Source organism: Equus przewalskii, chromosome 32, assembly GCF_037783145.1.
Source record: "Equus przewalskii isolate Varuska chromosome 32, EquPr2, whole genome shotgun sequence".
Classification (NCBI taxonomy): Eukaryota; Metazoa; Chordata; class Mammalia; order Perissodactyla; family Equidae; genus Equus; species Equus przewalskii.
The window spans coordinates 13,269,587-13,288,052 of NC_091862.1; the positions used below are offsets into that span (position 1 = coordinate 13,269,587).

The following is an 18,466-nucleotide window of genomic DNA, read 5'->3' on the forward strand; positions in this document are numbered from 1 at the left end:
GAAGAAAGGGAAAAATAAAAAATTAAAATGAATGTAAACTGAAAACAAAAAATAAAAATTACAATAACTGTCAATAGATTAAACTCACCTAGGAAAAGTCACAGATAGTCACATTATATTTTAAAAAATCAGAATCTAGTTTTATGCTGTTTGTAAAAGAAACAGTGAAAGCAAACGAACAAAAAAACTACACATAAAGGTAAAAAATAAAAGAATGGAAATACTAAAAAGGATATAGCTTTAGCAACAAAACTTAAATAGAGATATAAAATATTTGGACAACAAAATTGGCAATTTTGAGATTTACGTAGAATGTTTACAAAATTTTTCTATGTAGTATGTCACAAATAAATACTAACCAATTACAAGAAAATGATATTATAAAGATTATGTTTTCAGAACAAAATCAATGAATTTAGACCTCAAAAAGAAAAAATTAGTAAAATGTTCTCATATCTTAGGAAACCTACAATCTCATTGGGTAGAAAGAAATGACTTAGAATTGAAAAACAGGAGATATAATGTCTAAAGTAGAATTTAGAGGTAAACTTATAGCTCTAAATGTATGATTAAAAACAAAGAAAAATGAATGAGGAGAACATTATCTTCACTAATTAGAAAAAGAATAACAGAGTCAATTCAAAGAAATAAGAATAATAAACTAAGAGCAGAAATTAGTGGAATAGTTACAAAAAATAAAGAAACAGGTAGGAATATTTCTGAAATTCTCAAATAGTACATTAAAACACATTTCAGTTTGCGGAGAACTAAAAATTTTATGTATTTCAGGAGGGATTATAAGTGGGACATTTTGAAAGCAATTTGGGAATATCTAAAAAGTTAAAAAAGCACAAATCCTATGATTGTGCAATCCGCTGTGAGATAAATACTCCAGCCCAGAGAAATACATGCCCATAGGCACAATGGAAGTTATACAACATTGTTGACTGCAACATTGTTGTGCTAGTGTGCAACAGTAAGGGGCTTATGTACATCAGTAGTGAATGGATAATTAAATTGTGGCATTTTCATCCACTGCAGCAGAGCACTGAAAGGTGAACTAGGGCTATGCATATCAATATGGAAAAAAATCCTCAAAAACACAAATATTGAAAATTAAATATCTATATTAATCCTTTTGTTTTGTTAAATGTTGCTTGTACATATTAAAATTTGCATGGGAATGATAAACATCACATTCAGTTTAGTGTAATCTGGGGAAGATGACAGGGACACAGAAAAGGGAAGGTGTGCATACAAGGACACAACTGTATTTATATTTTATTCCCTTAAAAATAACATCGGGGCTGGCTTGGTGGCATACTGGTTAAGTTTACATGCTCTGTTTTGGTGGCCTGGGATTCTGCACACCACTCTTCAAGCCATGCTGTGGCAGCGTCCCACATGTAAAGTAGAGGAAGAATGGCACAGATGTTAGTTCAGTGAGAATTTTTATCACCAAAAAAATAAATAAATAAAAAGAAAAAAGTAAGAAAGAAATGTGTACTCATTGAGTCAGAATATGGATATAGTTGAAACTTTTGATATTGTGTTAAATTGCTTTCCAATTTCAACTATCAGTGAATAAGTGTGTATATGGTCTTACTGCAGTAGAGATTACAAGTGTAGGAGAGTGGCTTTGAAGGAAGCATGTGACCATCTCTGTCCTTTGGCACTATGTGTCCTACTACTGCCATGTCTCCTCTTTTCAGTAAAGATTCTTGAAAAGAGTGGTCTTCAAGCTCGGGTTTATTTCTTCAATTTCCATTCATCCCAACTGACTGGAATTTATCTTCTAGCCCGACAGGACAATGATACTGATTTTGCCAAGATCTCTAATACACTTTTTCTTTCTCTTTCATGCTGGCAGTATTTGATGGTTTGGCTCCACCTTGCCCTTAATCCTCGCCCTCACTTCCATGAGAACCTCTCGCCTTATTTCCTTTATTTTTCCATTGGCTGTTCAGCTCAGTCTCCTTGACAGGCTCCTCCTCCATTGCTTCTCTGTAACATGGTGGTCTTCTTTTGACTCCGACTTCAACCCTTTGTCATTGCACACATCTGGGTAATCTTATCCAAACTGAAGTCTTCTACTCTCTAAACACTGATGATTCCCAATTTTATATCTTCATTCCAGATTTTCTCCCAATCCCTAAACCCTTGAATACCATGTATTCTGAGTATTTCCATTTGGATGCCTCATATGCACGTCAAGCTCAGTATGTTTACTACTGAGCGTAGATATATTTAAAACTGTGCTCCCCGTATTGCTGTCATTTATTCAACTCTTTAAGCTGGAACCTCCAGGATATTTCCTGGCACTTGGCTCTTCCTCTCTTTCTACATCTCTCTTCCTCCTCCTCACCCGTCTCTCCCTGCCCCTCCTCCCTCCTTTGCTCCTCTCCTCCAGCTCCTTCTCTCCTCTCTCTCTTTCTTCTTCCCCTTCTTCCTCATTCTCCTTCTTTTATTTCTTCTTCTATGTCTCTTCTATGTAGACAGTGCCATTGCGTGCCAGCTTCCCCTCAAACTCTAGTCCTTGCTTCCCTGTCCTACTCCTTTATATGATACCAACCACAAAAGCAAATACCTTAACAGGCTACTACTTTGTGGGTTTTATTCTTGAAATAAACATTTGAATTTATAATTTACTTTTGAGACTTCAGGCAAAATACTAAACCTCCATTTGCTTCAATTTCCTCTTCTGTAAAATGGGGATAGTAGCACAATTGTGAGAATTCAATACAGGTATTCGTGAAAAGACTCAGAGCAGTGCCCAGCACATGGTAAACATTATATGAATATAAGCTTTGTATGTGTATTTCTTAGCTGTCATTGTTTTCTATTACTGTCTAGTATTACTAGAATATCTATTATCTGTCTCCATGTTCATTACTAGAGATTTTCATTTCCTATTAATTTATCGAGTAATATTTAAGGTGGTTAGTCTTCTGAAAAAATTAAGCAAGTTTTTTATGCCCTTTCACAAGTAAAATTTTAATAATTAAAAGCTTTAAAATTCCCTTTATAAAATTGAATTTAATTTTCCAGGAAGGAGGAAAGATATTTGTGGAGAAACATTCCTAACAGCTCTGTCCCCTGGAGTTGGCTTGGCTTTAAAACATTTAGGAATTTTTGTACCTTGGTTAAATTATTGGTGGCTTGAAATTGATAATGGTCTGAGGCTTTACACCAAGGAAACTGGGTAAATGATACAAATCAGGGTCCATTTATTAGCATATCACTGTATAATTTTGCTAAAGACCAGGATTATTATGAAGTTTGACACAATGACAAACTATCTTACTGTAATTTTTAATGTATCATGGGGATAAATTGTGCCTGCAAGATTTAACAATTACTGTATAGATTAGAAGACAATATAATAATTACCCTGTAACCTGGGTGTTAGTCCATCATTGAACATCAAAGGAGGCCTCTATGTATATTTTGCACTGGTTCCTTTGTATGTTTATATGTGTTTTTGAGTGATTAGGGACCAAATGAATTTTTAAACCATCTTAAAAAGTAAAAGAAAAGTACTCTTGTTCAATAAAAAGAAAATATATATTCAAAAGAAAAATTTCCACCCAAATTTTAGAACCAAGTTAAGGCAAATTCAGAATTTAGAGTAATTCTTCAGTTTTACTTACAACTGGTAAAACTGGATAGTTGTTAAGATAAGTTATAATTCCCCTTTGAAAAACTGTCTCATCAAATGCTCACCTAGAGAAAAAAACCACATATAAGACCTTTGCGAAACTGACTAGTTCGTGGGTTCCACTTCCTGTTGTGAGGAGTAAAATGTACTTAAACTCACTAAAGTTCTCAAGATTGTTTTCATTGTCTCATGTAAACCAATTTAGGTTTCATATTCATGTATATTAAATGAAACTGAGACTCCCTGTAATTTGTTATTTCTATAATATGTAGTCTGTTTCTGGTCAGGGGAAACAGTTTGAGCCGTTATATAGATTTTACAATAATTTGCCTTAGGAGAAGTACTCTCAGAGGACGGTTGACTCAATGACTAAACTCCCCTGCCCCCCCCCCCCCATAAAAAAGTCTGAATAAAGTCCTTTCTTGGTGTTGGGTGCTTACTTTGTTTGAGGTCTAGTCCTTCTGCTTAGAACTCCCACTTCCCATCCAGCGTAGGCACAAGAATCTAGTAGACCGAAGGCTGGTCTTGGGAAAAATTGAGACAAAGCCTACAGTTAGATTTGGGGCTTTCTCTAGAGTCAGACTTAAGGGTGGATGGTGGAGCCGGAGAGCCACCAGTCCCACTGGTAGCTCATAAGGGATGGGTGGAGGAGATTCGCTGGTTCCCAGGCAGGACAGACAGATGAATGCTGCCTCCCTTCCCACATCCTACGCCTGCCCTCTCGTGACTCTCCTCTTTCTCCTTCTTTTAAAAGCTGCTCTTTTTGTACAAACTAGCGTGATTTCACCTTGTTCCTCTGGGGCCAGAACCCTCTAGCAATGCCCCTGTCTACGACTCCCTTTTCATCTTATTCATCCAGTTCTTAGCTTGTCTTCACTGCTCTCTGCATATTTGTGGATGCTAGATTTTCCCAAATCATTCCTACTATCTAAATTCACTCGCTCTCTTCTTTGCCTTTAGTCCTAACTCTTGGCTAAATTTTTAGCTATCCAAATATCATACATATTTGGGCTAAAATACTTTGTTTATAGGTACTAATCGGGTTTTACTGATCTCAGATAATTGGCGTATCTAAAAAGACCCCAGGAGACCCTCTGAGGGCATGGTGGGGATTTTAGACCAAGAGGATGGTCACGGTGGGGGATATTTTGTGAAGTGGGACTGAGACTAGGTCCTGGTCATGATAACACACCTGAATTTTAGTCACGTGTCATGTGACTATAATGTGTCTACGCTTTCCTAAAATTTAGGGCCATTATTACCTTTGGTATGTCCTTTTTCCACATGGATGATTAATTTCTTTGAGGATAAAATTTTATTCTAACATTCATAAAATAAAAGTCAATCCGGGGATTTCCCAGGAAATATAATTTAAGCACTTTAACTTCATCCTCATTACTGAAGGAAATACAAGTCCTACTTATCCTAAAAATATCAGTATGAAATTTTTATTAGATGTGAAGTATGTGTTTATATTTATAATCGTACAATATCATGTTACATAAAATCATATCAAGCAATGTTTTTTAGTTTTCAGAGTATACAGTCTTGTTAAATATTTATGAGATCTATAGGACAGGAATTATTATAAATATCATGATTTTACAAACGAAAAAGCAGATTTGATTGGTAAGGTGACTTTTTCCTGGGTAACACAGCTACTAATTATGACAGCTGTGAGTTGATTTCAGGCCTCTGGAGTTGAAAACCCCATCCTATTTCCACTATATCATATTCCTTCTTCAAACATATAGAGCCATAAGCAATAGCCATTCCATCAATAGTCAGATGTGTAGAATACTAGCCAGTTGTATCTAGAATAACATTATAAAATGCTGTAACAAGATCGCATACCGATTTTCAGAATTGCTTTTCAATTATATGCAATTTTTCGAATTCTCAACCTGTTAACATAAAAGCTTAAGTCATTTAAACCTGAACAAATTCAGCTTAGATATTGTAGAGGAAAAATGGAATTTCTTTGGTCTAAAACCTCGCTCTCTTTCTCTCTCCACACACACACACACACACACACACACACAACACACATAGGCAGCCACATGAAAGTATTTTTGTTTTCTATTTTTGCTTATGGTCTAATTTTACACAAACTGTTTAAAATGTATTGTGAAAAATGTGTATTTCAGATACATTTTCTTATGTCTGATTTGAGTATCTGAAGAGCTAGTATAAAATAAAAGTTGGTTATTAATATACCTTCCATAAAACATGTGAGAAATATTCAGAGATAATTAAAGGCAGAATAAGAAACTTAAATTTGGCTGTAAATAAGAATTTCCTGATAAGGAGGATTGATAGTTACTTAGAGCTCACTGAGAGAAGTTGTGGAATTTCTTTTTCTGGGATATTTAATTCTTGTGGTTCAGGTGTAACCTTGTGTGGCAGCAGGACCATGAAGTTCATAGTCCAATGTGAACTTGTCATATTTTGAGATGGTAGCAATTATCTTCCAGGTTTATTTAAATAATCGTGTTATTTAGAAATCGCAAGAAAAGAAGCAGGCTATATTTTTTCCTCTCTCACAAAAAATAAAAGGGGAAACATAGTATTATTTTTAAGAACTTCGGTGAACCGGTCCTGTCATAACTAAAGTGGTAGCGCGGGAGCTGCCTGTGGGTGGAAACAGGAAACATTAGTGATAAATGCTGTGTGACATATTTTTTTCAGGTTCAGCTCAATGTATACCGATTCTGATTAGCACATTTCGTGCCTCACCGAGTAGCTCCCCTTTAGCTCTGCCTGGAGAGTTTTTTTTAGCTTCCATCCTGCTCATAAACACTGCCACCTCCTCCCTCCTTCTCTCTTTACAAATGTTACAACACAATCAGAAATTTCCTCTTTTCTTCCGTTCCTGCATTTTCAGCAGGTTCCCTTGCGTCAGAAGCCGAGAAAGAAAACTCAAGGTAATTAAATCTCTTTTGTTTCTTTATTCCCTTTTTGTGTGCGTGAGTGTGAATTTTCTCTTGGATGCCTTCTTTGGGATCGGATTTTGGTCTGTCTTCGCGTTATTATCAGGCAGATACATTTTGGGTGATTTTTGGATCGATTTTAAGAAATGACGACATGCTGTTCATTTGGATTAATCCCTCGTGGTGTGTCAATAGAGCTTAGAAAAACTGGCACTGAGTCGGGAGGTGGCTGTGTTTTCAGGTGGGCATTAACCCCTCTCCATCTATTGTATAACTACTGCTATTATTGTTCAAAGGAGCTGTGTTAGTGCAATGGTGTGCCTGCCAGCTGTAGGATTTTAATTTTTGCAACTTATTCTTGTTGAATAATATACTTAGACTAATACTTTTATATAAGTCTCAGTATTTCTTTGGCTGTATCTTGTACTGTCTGAGCACCAAATGAATGCTTAAAAATAAAGTAGATAAATTATTTTTTTGCATTCACTTTGTGTAAATCTCGGTAAAAAATCCAAATCCCGGGAGGTAGACAATTAACAGCTACTTTTCACTCTGTCGCATACATCAGGGCAATATGTTACCTACCTTTTCACGTAATTGTTGCAGGTTTGTTCATGATGAGTCGGAGGAGGATATCATGTAAAGACCTGGGACATGCTGACTGCCAAGGGTGGCTATATAAGAAAAAGGAAAAGGGAACTTTCCTCAGCAACAAATGGAAAAAGTTCTGGGTGGTGCTGAAGGGATCTTCACTGTACTGGTACAGCAATCAAATGGTGAGTCCACTGTCTTCCCCCTTTTCCCAGCCTCTTTAACAAAGAGTGGATTAAAGATCATCATGGAGCAGGTTATCTCCATGGAAAAGTTAATTTTGATATCTGGGGCTTGGAACAGAGCAAATAAATAAGTTCTGGAAACTGTTTCTGGTCTAGTAAATATGTAGGCTATTCTATTGTATTTTATGGAAGAGAAAACCATCCTGCTTGACAAGTCTTTGCTTGGGGAGGGGTGTCCAAACGTATATACTTACTAATAGAAGCTCTCAGGGTCTATTAATGTTACTTTTCCATGAGAGAGTCTAATCGTTTCAGGATTTATGTGGATAGCCCTTGATATGGGAACTTTATATTGTTAGGTCTTTACTAGAAAGGGATTCAGCTTTATGACCTATTAGGGATGTAAATCAATTCAGTTGGCAGAAGCTATTTCCATTTCTCCTCCTTTACTATCTTCTTCTCCTCTGACTGTCTTTATTAGGTGGGTTGGTTTTGGAATCTCTAACCTGTGTGCCAGCATCATGTTGGCGACCGTCGTCCCTTGTTCCTTGGCATGTTTGGTGATGGTATTAAACTACTGCTGTTTGGACCACACTTGATGAGAGAGATGTCTAATTTATTCTTTAGAAGAGTACCCTTTTATGGTCTGCTTCACAGCTAGTTTTCTGTTGAAAAGGGCTTGAAATAAAGTTATTGTTAGAAGATGTGCTGATCTTTCATGGCTTGAAATGTTTTGAAAATGATGATATTGTTGAATATTGAATGAATAGAGACTTTTCACATAGGCCTCTCTCCACCAACCCCGGGGTAGCCAATTGCTGATCTCAAGAGAGCTTGCGTTTCTCTTTGAGGTATAGTGAAGATCAACAGTGGATGTCCTTTCATCAGTTAAGGGGAATTTATTTAGAAATTGCCCGTAAGCCAGAACATTCTTTTTATGTGATACCATTCTTTTAAAATGACTTATGTATGCCCATCACTCAAGCGACAGAGCTTTAGAGCATGTAACTTTATAAATGTGAAATAGGTGCTGAGTATAGTTTGTGGGCAAAATTTTTAGTTGATATATTTACATTCACTGGCCACTAATCAAAAATTTGTGTTACCCACATGCCTCTAGGCACCTGTCCTTTAAAGATTTGGTTAAACTGGACCCATATTCAGTTTCAGTGCCCTGGAAGAAGCGTTGCCCCCTGTGCTTCTCTCTCTCCCCCCTTCCTCCTTGCCTCCCTGTTCCCAAGCTTATTGCTTTGGTTTCACCCCATGCAAAACAAAATTTTTCATCGAGTTGCATAAAAATATATTTCTTCAGCCTTTGGTGAGTTTTATCAACTTTATCAAGGATTTGGAAGGTTCACAAGAAAGAATCATCTTGCAGAGGCGCAGTCTTCCACTATCTCCCTTTCGTCTCTTTCTTTTCCCCTCCTGGATTTATTTATCGTCTTGTCTAGCATGGAATACTTTTATCCAAATTAAGGCAACCTGGGCCTGTGGTCTCACCTTCTATCATAAAGGATTCTTCCTAAACAAATACAGCTTCCTTCTTAAGAAGAATTAAGATTAATATAAATTTCTCCTGCTTGTTTCATATTATTTTAGGCTCTTGCCTTTGGGTAATTGTGGCAAGTGATAATCTGCATCCTTTGTAAAATGAGAGGACTTACTCATTTACCTTTTAATAGCTCTCCAGAAATTTCCAGAGGCTGTTGGGTGCTGATGGAGCGTGGCACATCTGTGGGAAGTAACAAAGCTCAGCTGTAGGCAAGGCACTGATTTTCTCCTTCAATCAAATTATTCAGCAAATATGTTCCTGGTGCTGTCCCTGTCTTCACAGAATTTGAAGGAAGCTCCTCTGAGCCATACATGCTACAGATTGGGCTTATTTGGCTTCATCAGCTTATTTGGCTTATGCTTCTTAGAGGAGCAATGAATTAACTATTTTAGGCATTAGGAATCTCATGCTTCCACAGGGAGCAGCAGTGTTGACTGAGACCAGATTAGAAAGAGGAAGAAGAGAGAGCATCAGACACACTCCAGCAGCCCTGTCCTGACTTGCTTTCAAGCTTTCACTTAAAGTGATATTCAGGTAGCAAATCATGTACTTGAACACACTTGGATTAGCAACATTGAATGGAGAACATGTTTGCTGTTATCTGGCCACAGAATTATCCTATTCACTTAGTAGTACGTAATAGAACAACATGTTCAACTCCCCAATTCTATGACTGTGTTGTAGAGTGATTCTCTCTATGTGCACATGCACATGCATGCCCTGACATCCTAATTATATGTTTGTTATGGGGAAAAAAGGCTATTCAATGATCACTTAATTAACAGTCATATTCCTGCTATCTGTGTGAATGTCAGCTGTGAAATAAGAGCCAAACACATATCCTCAAGCTAAGAACATCTATTTACTCTCTGCCACTTAAGGAATTCAGTCGACAAGTAGGTCCCAAGGCACCTGCGCCTAATGAGCAAATGTCTTCTTATTCTACCTTCCGTAATCCTTATTCATTCTTATGTGGCCTGATGCTGAGAGAGAACGGAGCCAACAGCATCCCAGCAAGAGTCACCAGCAAAGGCATGTTGAACACCTACTGCCTGCCAGGGCATCTTCTAGCTACCTTTTACATATGCTCTTTTATACTCCTCCAAAACACCCTCCAAGGTAGTAACTGTCATCATGTTTTGAAAGTTGGGAAGGCTGAGATTCAGAGAGATGGTGTACCTTTCCCCAAGTGACGCAAGTACTAACTGGCCGAAAATAGATCACCTTCAGTCCCTTTGACTCCTCAGCCCAGGATTGTTGCCATATGTCAACCTGACCCCACACAGGGACGAGGATAAATGGCATGATTAGATCACCTTGTTTCATGCCTTCGATAGCGTTCCGAGAGAACAACTCTGGAAATGAAATCTCGGGCAATTCTCACGTGAAAGTACGAGTGATGTCATGAGGTCCCTTTGCCTGTCTCTGTTGATCCCTGACACCACCTGAGGAGACCACGTCGCCCTCACCTCTCTCAGCATTCTTTTGCTGTTATTATTATTATCCAGGAATTGACGCCTGGTGTACCTTCTTCTTTCATGACTCTTTGCTGCTTCAAACAGTACTACCCGGATTTCCTTGAGAAAGGTCATGTGCAGACACTCAGCCCCCACTTTTCACACCCCATATTATGTGCTTAGAATGTGTTACAGCACCCAAGACTGCACGCCAAGTCTTACGAAACCATATTGAAGTTTAACAGCCATAAGAAATCCAGGCTGTTTCAAATCCTGGATTTGAAATCCATGCAATTGTTTGCCCTTGCCCCTAGGATAAAGTACACATTCATTTCCTTGCTCATGAGTCTCCTAACTTATATCTCTCTTACTTTCCCACCCTCCCCACCTCCACCCAAGCTTCAGCTACAGAACTTCTTTTAATTCCTTTTTAACATCAAATATGCTGGCTCTCTTTAAGCCTTTGTGTATGTTATTTCTCTGCCCACAAAAATCTTTGTCCCTATGCCCTAAAGTCTTGCCCACCCGATCCCGTTGAGGTGGTCTAATCTATCCTTTGACCTCTCTGCTCCCATAGCAGCCTGTACTTTTCTTCTTCTTATGCTCATCTTCCTCTTTGGTACATGTTTGTTAGACTTGCTGTTTTCCGTAATTGATAATAGTCTCTGTAGAGCAGGACCACAAGTACGTCTTTAGTACCTTGCACATGTCTGACACTTACTAGGTGCTCAATTCCTATTTGTTGATTTCATAAATAAATGAGATTTATGAATCATCAACATTTATATTACCCATGGGAATTTTGAGACATGAGATGGTGAATAAGGGCTACTTTTGACAGAAAATAATTTTCCAGTAAAGAGTTTTCCACTTCTATTCTTAAAAATAGATATAGGAAAAGGTGCAATTTGAAATTTACCAGAAGGGCTTCATGGTCCCACATAGGTCCCATACAGCTGCTCCGACTTTGCTAACACCTTATTGGGGGTTATTTTAATAGATTCTTTCTAATCATGACCTCTGGCTGAAAACAAGGGCCTATTGATCAAGATCACCAGGGTGGGGACAGAGATGTTGAAAGAGAGATAGAGGGTTTCCCAGGGAAATTCTCTCCACCCTGGAATTTCACTGGCTTACCAGGCACAGCCGGAGACGGAAGTTTGGGATCAATATCTTCTTTCTGGTGAAGGAGAAGAATTATTATTTTCCCTCAGGCATGTCACTATGAAAGAGTGACAAGAAAAGCCCTTAAGATGTTATTGCTTATTCTTTAAAACTATTTTATATTTTTAAGTTTTTAGATTTCTCCCGTTTGCTAGAACTTATTTTTCTTTTCTAAGCATTCTTAATTAAGATCTCACTGAGTTCCTTGGAAAATATATTATGGATTTTATTTATAGCCAAGACAGATCGTAAAGTAAATGTATATTATATAACCCACTTAAAATTAGTGTGGTTCTGAAATGTTTCTATTTGGAGAATTTTTACTCCTCTTACTGGTGTATTTGTTACATTATCCAAGAGTGTATTAAAATACATCAAGGGAACATATATAGTGTACTGGTATGTATAACTTGGAGGCGTTGTCTAAACAATTTGGGTTTTCATGACAAAACGTAGCTTAATATTATTTACAGATAATAGATTTTTAAAAATCTCTTTAAGTGAGCCCAATGTGAAAAGTTTATTATCCATCCATTTATCCACTTATCCACCCACCAACAAATGCTTCCGACCAGTGTTTATTGAGGACTTAAAAATAATTTGGGCTAACTGTTGTAACTGCTATTATAGGATTAAAAAAATAAAAGACTACATTTCTTTTCTCTATTAAGAGCTCATAGATGGGTGGAGGAGAAAAGACCTATGTAAATGACATAATCAAAGAAAAATTAGTGAAAAAAATGGCTCTGAGATTGAGCAATGCAGATGAATTCTGTAATTCTTGGGATAAGAAAAATATTTGGGGCCATTGTGAGGGTGTTTTGCCACAGTGACTTTTATCCATGGAAAATTTTCTTTCCTTTCTACCTAGGAACTTATATTTTTCCTTTTTTAAACATCGTTTTCCAAAGCTACATGATATCCTTGAGGGCAGCCTTCTTTACTGGATAAACAGTTTTCACCATGAAAAAAACACTATTCCTGTGTGTTGGAGTGAATACAGAAAGGCTTCAGGGAGAAAATTCTCTTAAGATCAGCCTTGAAAGGCAGTTTTTCCAGGGGTAGAAGGTAGGGAGATGGACGTTTTAGTCTGGCGACTATTGTGAGCAAAGGAATGAAAATAAAAATGAGCTGTGCCAAGCCACTGTGTTAGGTATTATATTGAATTTTCATGATAACCTAGCAAGACAGATTTTATTATTTCCATTTTTCAAGGGAGCTTACTGAAGCTCAGGGAATTTAAGTAACTTCCTCAAAGTCGCATATGGAGTAAATGGCAGAGCTCAGATTAAAAACAAGATCTACCAATACCAAAGGAAGGCTCTTTTCTCTAGGCTGCATGGTGCCCCCATTCAGAGGCGAGTCAGGGCAGTAAATGGGGATCTCCAACACAGAGTCCAGGAATGTGAATTGGATCCAGTAGTCAGTAGGGAACCACTGCATATTCTCTAGTCAGAAGACGACGTGATGAAATTGACGTGTGAAAATATTAATCTAACAGTGATAAATGGGATGCATTGGAGCATGAGGGAGTTTTCAGAAGGTCGGTTAGAAGGTGGAGACCAAACACAGGCGTTGAGACATGAACTTCTGGACTACAGTGGAAACTGAAAATTCGAGACATGCTACACAATAAAAAAGGGCGAGGTGTGCTGAGTGCTTGGATACGGGGCATGGAACATTTGAGGCTAAAATCAGAATAATTCCAAGTTTGGGAGACTGAGAAAGTAATATGAAAACTGAAGGAGAGAGAGGTTGTGGTTAAAAATGTAGAATTTTATTTGGACTCATTGTCATTTACTTTTTTGGCTTATTTTAGTTGTATACATTCTTTCTTTATATGAAATTATATGAAATTCTTCATATGAAATTTATGAGAATCTCGTGTTCTTTAGTAGTTAAGTAACCATTTATTGATACCAATCGTGCTGTTGTATCACCCGTTCATGTTGTGTACAACCTGGGCCTTGTATAGAAAAGGTGCATCATTCAACTCTTTATTTCATAAAAACGTTTGGTAAACTGCTGAGGTTTGTAGGTTAATACATATTATGCAGACTTTTCAGTTCTTTGAGAATCCAATCTGCCTGCCCAAATGTGGCTGTCTTTCTCCCTCATCGTCTGAGTGGTTCCACGCGTCTGCCTGTTCAAGTAACTGTGTCTCTAACATATGTTTTGGTCTTGAGCTGCATACGTACTTCGTGTGAATTTTGGAGGATCTTAGATCTGGGAGAGATTTTTCTTAGAATCAGTTTTATGAAACTCTCTATAGCAAAGATCTGATCAATTCTGAGAATAGGCAGAATTTACCTTTGCAGAAAATGATACCTGAAAGCCAAAATTTCTCTTTTCACGAGACAACTCTTCTGAAAGTTTCAGTAAATATAGAGCGCCTTTGTTTCAGCATAAGAAAAAAAAAAGAATGGGTTAATTCTCCCTTGAAAAAGAGACATTTAAGTTGTCTGTACCTTCCATTAGTAATCTCTTATTAGCATAGATTTTGGAAAAATGTCTGAGCAAGTTTGAGCGAGTTTACCATGGACTGGAAAAAAATTTCTGTAGGAATTTATGAACACTGCAATCAGAGCTTATTGTGTTCTTTTTTTTTTTTACCCACAATGTAAACACCCGAGAGCGTATTCTTTACCTCTGGTTTAAACTGTGTCTCTAAAGCCTAGAACTGGTAGGCACAGACTAGGCATCAGTATTTTTTGAGTGAATTACTTAATTATTATGTTACCTACTTATCAATTTGTTATATAAATCAATTAATCAAAGCACTATTGAGCAGTTGATATGTTCCCAGAATTCCACCAAAATGAGATGCTTTATGAATTCTGGGCTTCTAATTTATTTGAGCTCCATATTCATTGTTTTAGCCAACAACCAACTTCTGAGTGTTGTCCCAAACAAAATTCCAATATTTTAAAATGTTTCTTCAGAGAAGACGATTCAAATCAATTATGTAGAATCGGTGGCCTCTCTGCCAACACATGTTCCTAGAGTTTGTGTTGTAAAGGAGAAAGAGAAGGTGAAACAGTGACAGGTCCACACAGGGCAAAATATGATGTTTCTGCAGCTAGGAGTAAGCAGCTTACCTCAAGATGATGAAAGGTGGATTAAAGCGGTAAAGCTGATTGTTTAGGTACCACTTGAAACCCTGCATACAGGGACCGTTGAGGGCTTGTGGAACTCTATTGCTTCCCCCATTATAATTTCAGGCATGTGGAAAAGACCTTTAAAATGCACATGTGGTTTAATTTATTTATAGTCTATGATGCTATCACCATGTTCCTAACATTTATTTTTCTTGGTAGGTCCCAGAATGCATTTCCAAAATAATGATTCCCAACCATAGCGTTAGGATCAGGTCAGTCTGTAGCTGGAGCAGGCAGTTTTTAATAACTTCTTGTTACTAAATCTATAGAATGTGGAAACATTTGCTTATATTGCCAATATTGTTTTCCTTTAAATTATTTCCAGACTTTTTAAATGTTTTCTATTGTGAAACGCCAAGACTATGAAATCCTCCGTTTCTTTCGTCTTGTTCTCAGGAGGCAGTGATATGCTCAGGTACTGCTGATTCAAAAGAGGAGGCGGAGGTAATGATGTAGGTTGGGCTGCGTCTGAGGCCAGTCCTCTTAGCTTACAGCGGTGCCTGCAGTGCCCATTCAGAGGAGGCAGCACTGCCCACGCTCCTCTGGCGAACGGTGCGCGGTGCTTTCTGCTGGTGTTTCCACAGCTTCTCTCTGTTTTACTTCGTCTTTTGTTTTGGTCATATCCACGTTCTTGCTTCTTGAAAAATTAAAGTCATTTAAAAAATTCCTTAAAATAGTATATCATAACACGTGTTCATTACAGAAAAAGTGGAAAATATAAGTAAGCAAAATAAAAAAAGAAGACGGGGAGGCAAACAGAAAGTAATGAATTAAAATTAATTTTTGAAATAAATGGAGGTCCCTCCACTTTGATGTGATCACTGTACATCTTTTGGTGTATATGTTTCCAAACATTTTTTTTTCTATGTTTTCAAGAATAAAATGATACTATGCATGATGTTGTAACTTGATTTTTTCACTAAGTGATGCATTATCAACATATTTCCGTGCCAAAGCATATGTATCCACAATGTCATTTCTAAAGGCTGTGACTGTTATATATAGGTACATCATAGTTTCTCAATTCATAGAATATAAAATCAGAAATGCCTTTATTCTAAAATCTTTTAAAATACCTAACAGGAGATAGAATACACAAGCCCACATACACTAACTTAAGTATAAAGTGATATATATTTAATTTTTGTATATGTATAAATATAATATACGTGTGTTTGTATAATTATTAATATATGTGTATAAATATATTGATACATGTGTGTGTATACAACTTACCCATTCTTTTAAGCAAGCAGGAGGAAGGTGAATTTCACCAGCATAACGTAAGGGAGAAATGGCACTTGCATTCTAGTCCTGAGCTCTCTTATGAAGTTGTATGCCTTTAGATCAGTGATGTAACTCTTGTAGGGGAGGAAGAAATTTTCCTCTGCCCTTCTAGGTTCTTCTGGCTGGTTTAAGAATTAAATTGACATGAGAAAGATTAACAAGAGAAAATAAACTTTAATTTTGTAAGTACAGTGACCCTACATACATGAGAGATTCAGAGGCAGAAAGGTGAATTGAAATATTTGAGCCATCTTGAGACAAGGAATAGGATATGGGCCTGGGGCTTCACAGGGGAGGAGGCTAACTCACAGGATGATAAGAAGAACAAATTTTCAATATTCAGATATTTGCCTTGCCAAACAGATAGGTTATAAAAATTTACTTCTGGTAATAACTCTTATTACAGGCAAGGCCCCCAATTTAAATTCTTTACGGGAGAGGGAAAAGTCTCTCTTGAGCCTGCAGAATCTTGATTGCCTTTAGCTCAAAATATTCCACATGCCAAAGTGGCACATCCCCGGGAGGTCTGTTCTGAACCTCTTCACTCCCTGTGCATCATTTTCTTACGAGTATACTTTGACCAAAAGCACTATCTCTACATAATTCAGAGCGACTTTGAGAAGATCGAATGCATCTTAAAGCAATATAAAAAAAAATCAAAGGAATACATACAAGGAAAGGCAATTTTCTATATCCTTTAGATGAAATGTGCTTGCATAGTATTGTGATTTTAGGATGCAGAAGAATTGGGCTTAGAATGTTCAGGTACCAGAAATGGTTTCTTTTGGCAATAATGGCCTATCCTCTGCTGGTGATTACACAGGCCTACTGCCCCTGTGTAAAGGATGATCTAAAACCATAAAACAGGGGAGTGAACTAGAAGGCTCTGTGGGATTCTTCACCACAGTAGTTCCTAACCTGGAGGATGAGTTCAGGTAATACATGATATCGTCATGTGTGCACATTTCCCAAGCAGTGGAATGAGAAGTGGCCCATGGAATGAGCTGAACTTTTGGTTAGATTTGAGGATTTTCCCAAGAAGTTGTTATCTGACAATTTATCATCTCTCTGGAGCAAGTTCTTTTAAGGCCTAGGCCCCAGCTGCTTCTACAGCCAAGCTAACTGATGAACTTATCCGTCCTTGTGCCGCTGTTTCCCTCCCATAGAGCACGTTTCAAGAACATTTCAAGAGGAAGCTATGTAGTGCAAATTTTTTTTTTTTAAATATTGAATATTTTTTAAAGGAGTCAGGATTTAGGAGAATGTATTTGAAACAATGTCTTCAAAAAAGACACAAGGAAATGACATGCTCTAGTTGAAGATATCCCTGGGTTCAGAAGCAGGAGGAGAAGTTCTAACTTGAAGCTTCAGCTACTTGACACCTTAGGCAAACCACACATCCTCTCTGGGCCTTCCTCCTTATCTGTTAAACACAAATGTGAATAGATAGCTGTTATCTGTGAAAGAGATGGTGCTCATTAACAGCACATTAACCACTGATACTTTCATATTTCAAATTTTATGAAACGTATTATGGCAAATGCATTGGCATCTTTTACTGACAAATAATGATTTTCAGAGGAGTATCTTTAATTTTTTTTAATTTATTTTTTTAACTGTGGTGAAATATACATAACACAAAATTTCCCATCTTAATCATTTTTAAGGTCACAGTTCAGCGATATTCAGTATATTCACATTATTGCGCAACCATCTCCAGTACTCTTCAGCTTACAAAACTGAAACTCTGTACTCGTTAAACAGTAACTCTCTATTCTTCCTTTCCTCAGTCCCTGACAACTACCTTTCTACTTTCTTGCTCTATGAATTTGACTACTCTAGGTGCCTCATGTAAGTGGAATCGCACAGTATTTGTCTTCTGCAATGGGCTTATTTCACTTAGCGTAACGTCTTCAAGATTCATTCATGTTGTAGCATGTGTCAGAATTTTCTTTCTTTTTAAGGCTGAATAATACTCCATTGTATGTATATGCCATATTTTGTTTATCCGTTCACATGTGTTGATGGACACTTGAGTTGGGTCTACGTTTTGGCTATTGTGAATAAGGTTGCTATGAACATAGGTGTACAAATATGTCTTTGAGACCCTGCTTTCAATTATTTTGGTTATGTGCTAAGAACTGGAATTGCCAAGTCACATGGTAATTCTATTTGTAATTCTTTAACAAGCTGCCATACTGTTTTCCATAGTGGCTGCCCCATTTTGCCTTCCACCAACAGTGCCTAAAGGTTCCAATTTCTCCACATTTTGATCATCATTTTTATTTTCTGTTTTATTTTTGCTTTTTTTGGTAGTAGCCATTCTAATGGGTGTGAGGTGGTAACTCGTTGTGGGGTTTTTTGGGTTTTTTTTCCCTTAAAGATTGGCATCTGAGCTAACCACTGTTGCCAATCATTTTTTTTTCTACATTTTCTCTCCAAATACCCCCAGTACATAGTTGTATACTTTAGCTGTTCATTGTG

General features: G+C 37.3%; 1 protein-coding gene across 8 annotated transcripts in view; it reads left to right on the plus strand.

The window, feature by feature from the left end:
- IPCEF1 (interaction protein for cytohesin exchange factors 1) overlaps positions 1 to 18,466 on the plus strand; it is a 171,673-nt gene that overhangs the window by 94,168 nt on the left and 59,039 nt on the right. For 4 of the 8 annotated variants that reach the window (XM_008529096.2, XM_008529097.2, XM_070603227.1 and 1 more), the window contains 2 exons: positions 6,543 to 6,582; positions 7,195 to 7,364. In XM_008529096.2, coding sequence (XP_008527318.1) covers positions 6,543 to 6,582; positions 7,195 to 7,364 — 210 coding nt within the window. Of the gene's footprint in view, positions 1 to 6,542; positions 6,830 to 7,194; positions 7,365 to 18,466 lie in introns of those variants that run through there. The other 4 variants (XM_008529099.2, XM_070603229.1, XM_070603230.1 and 1 more) reach the window with 2 other exon arrangements.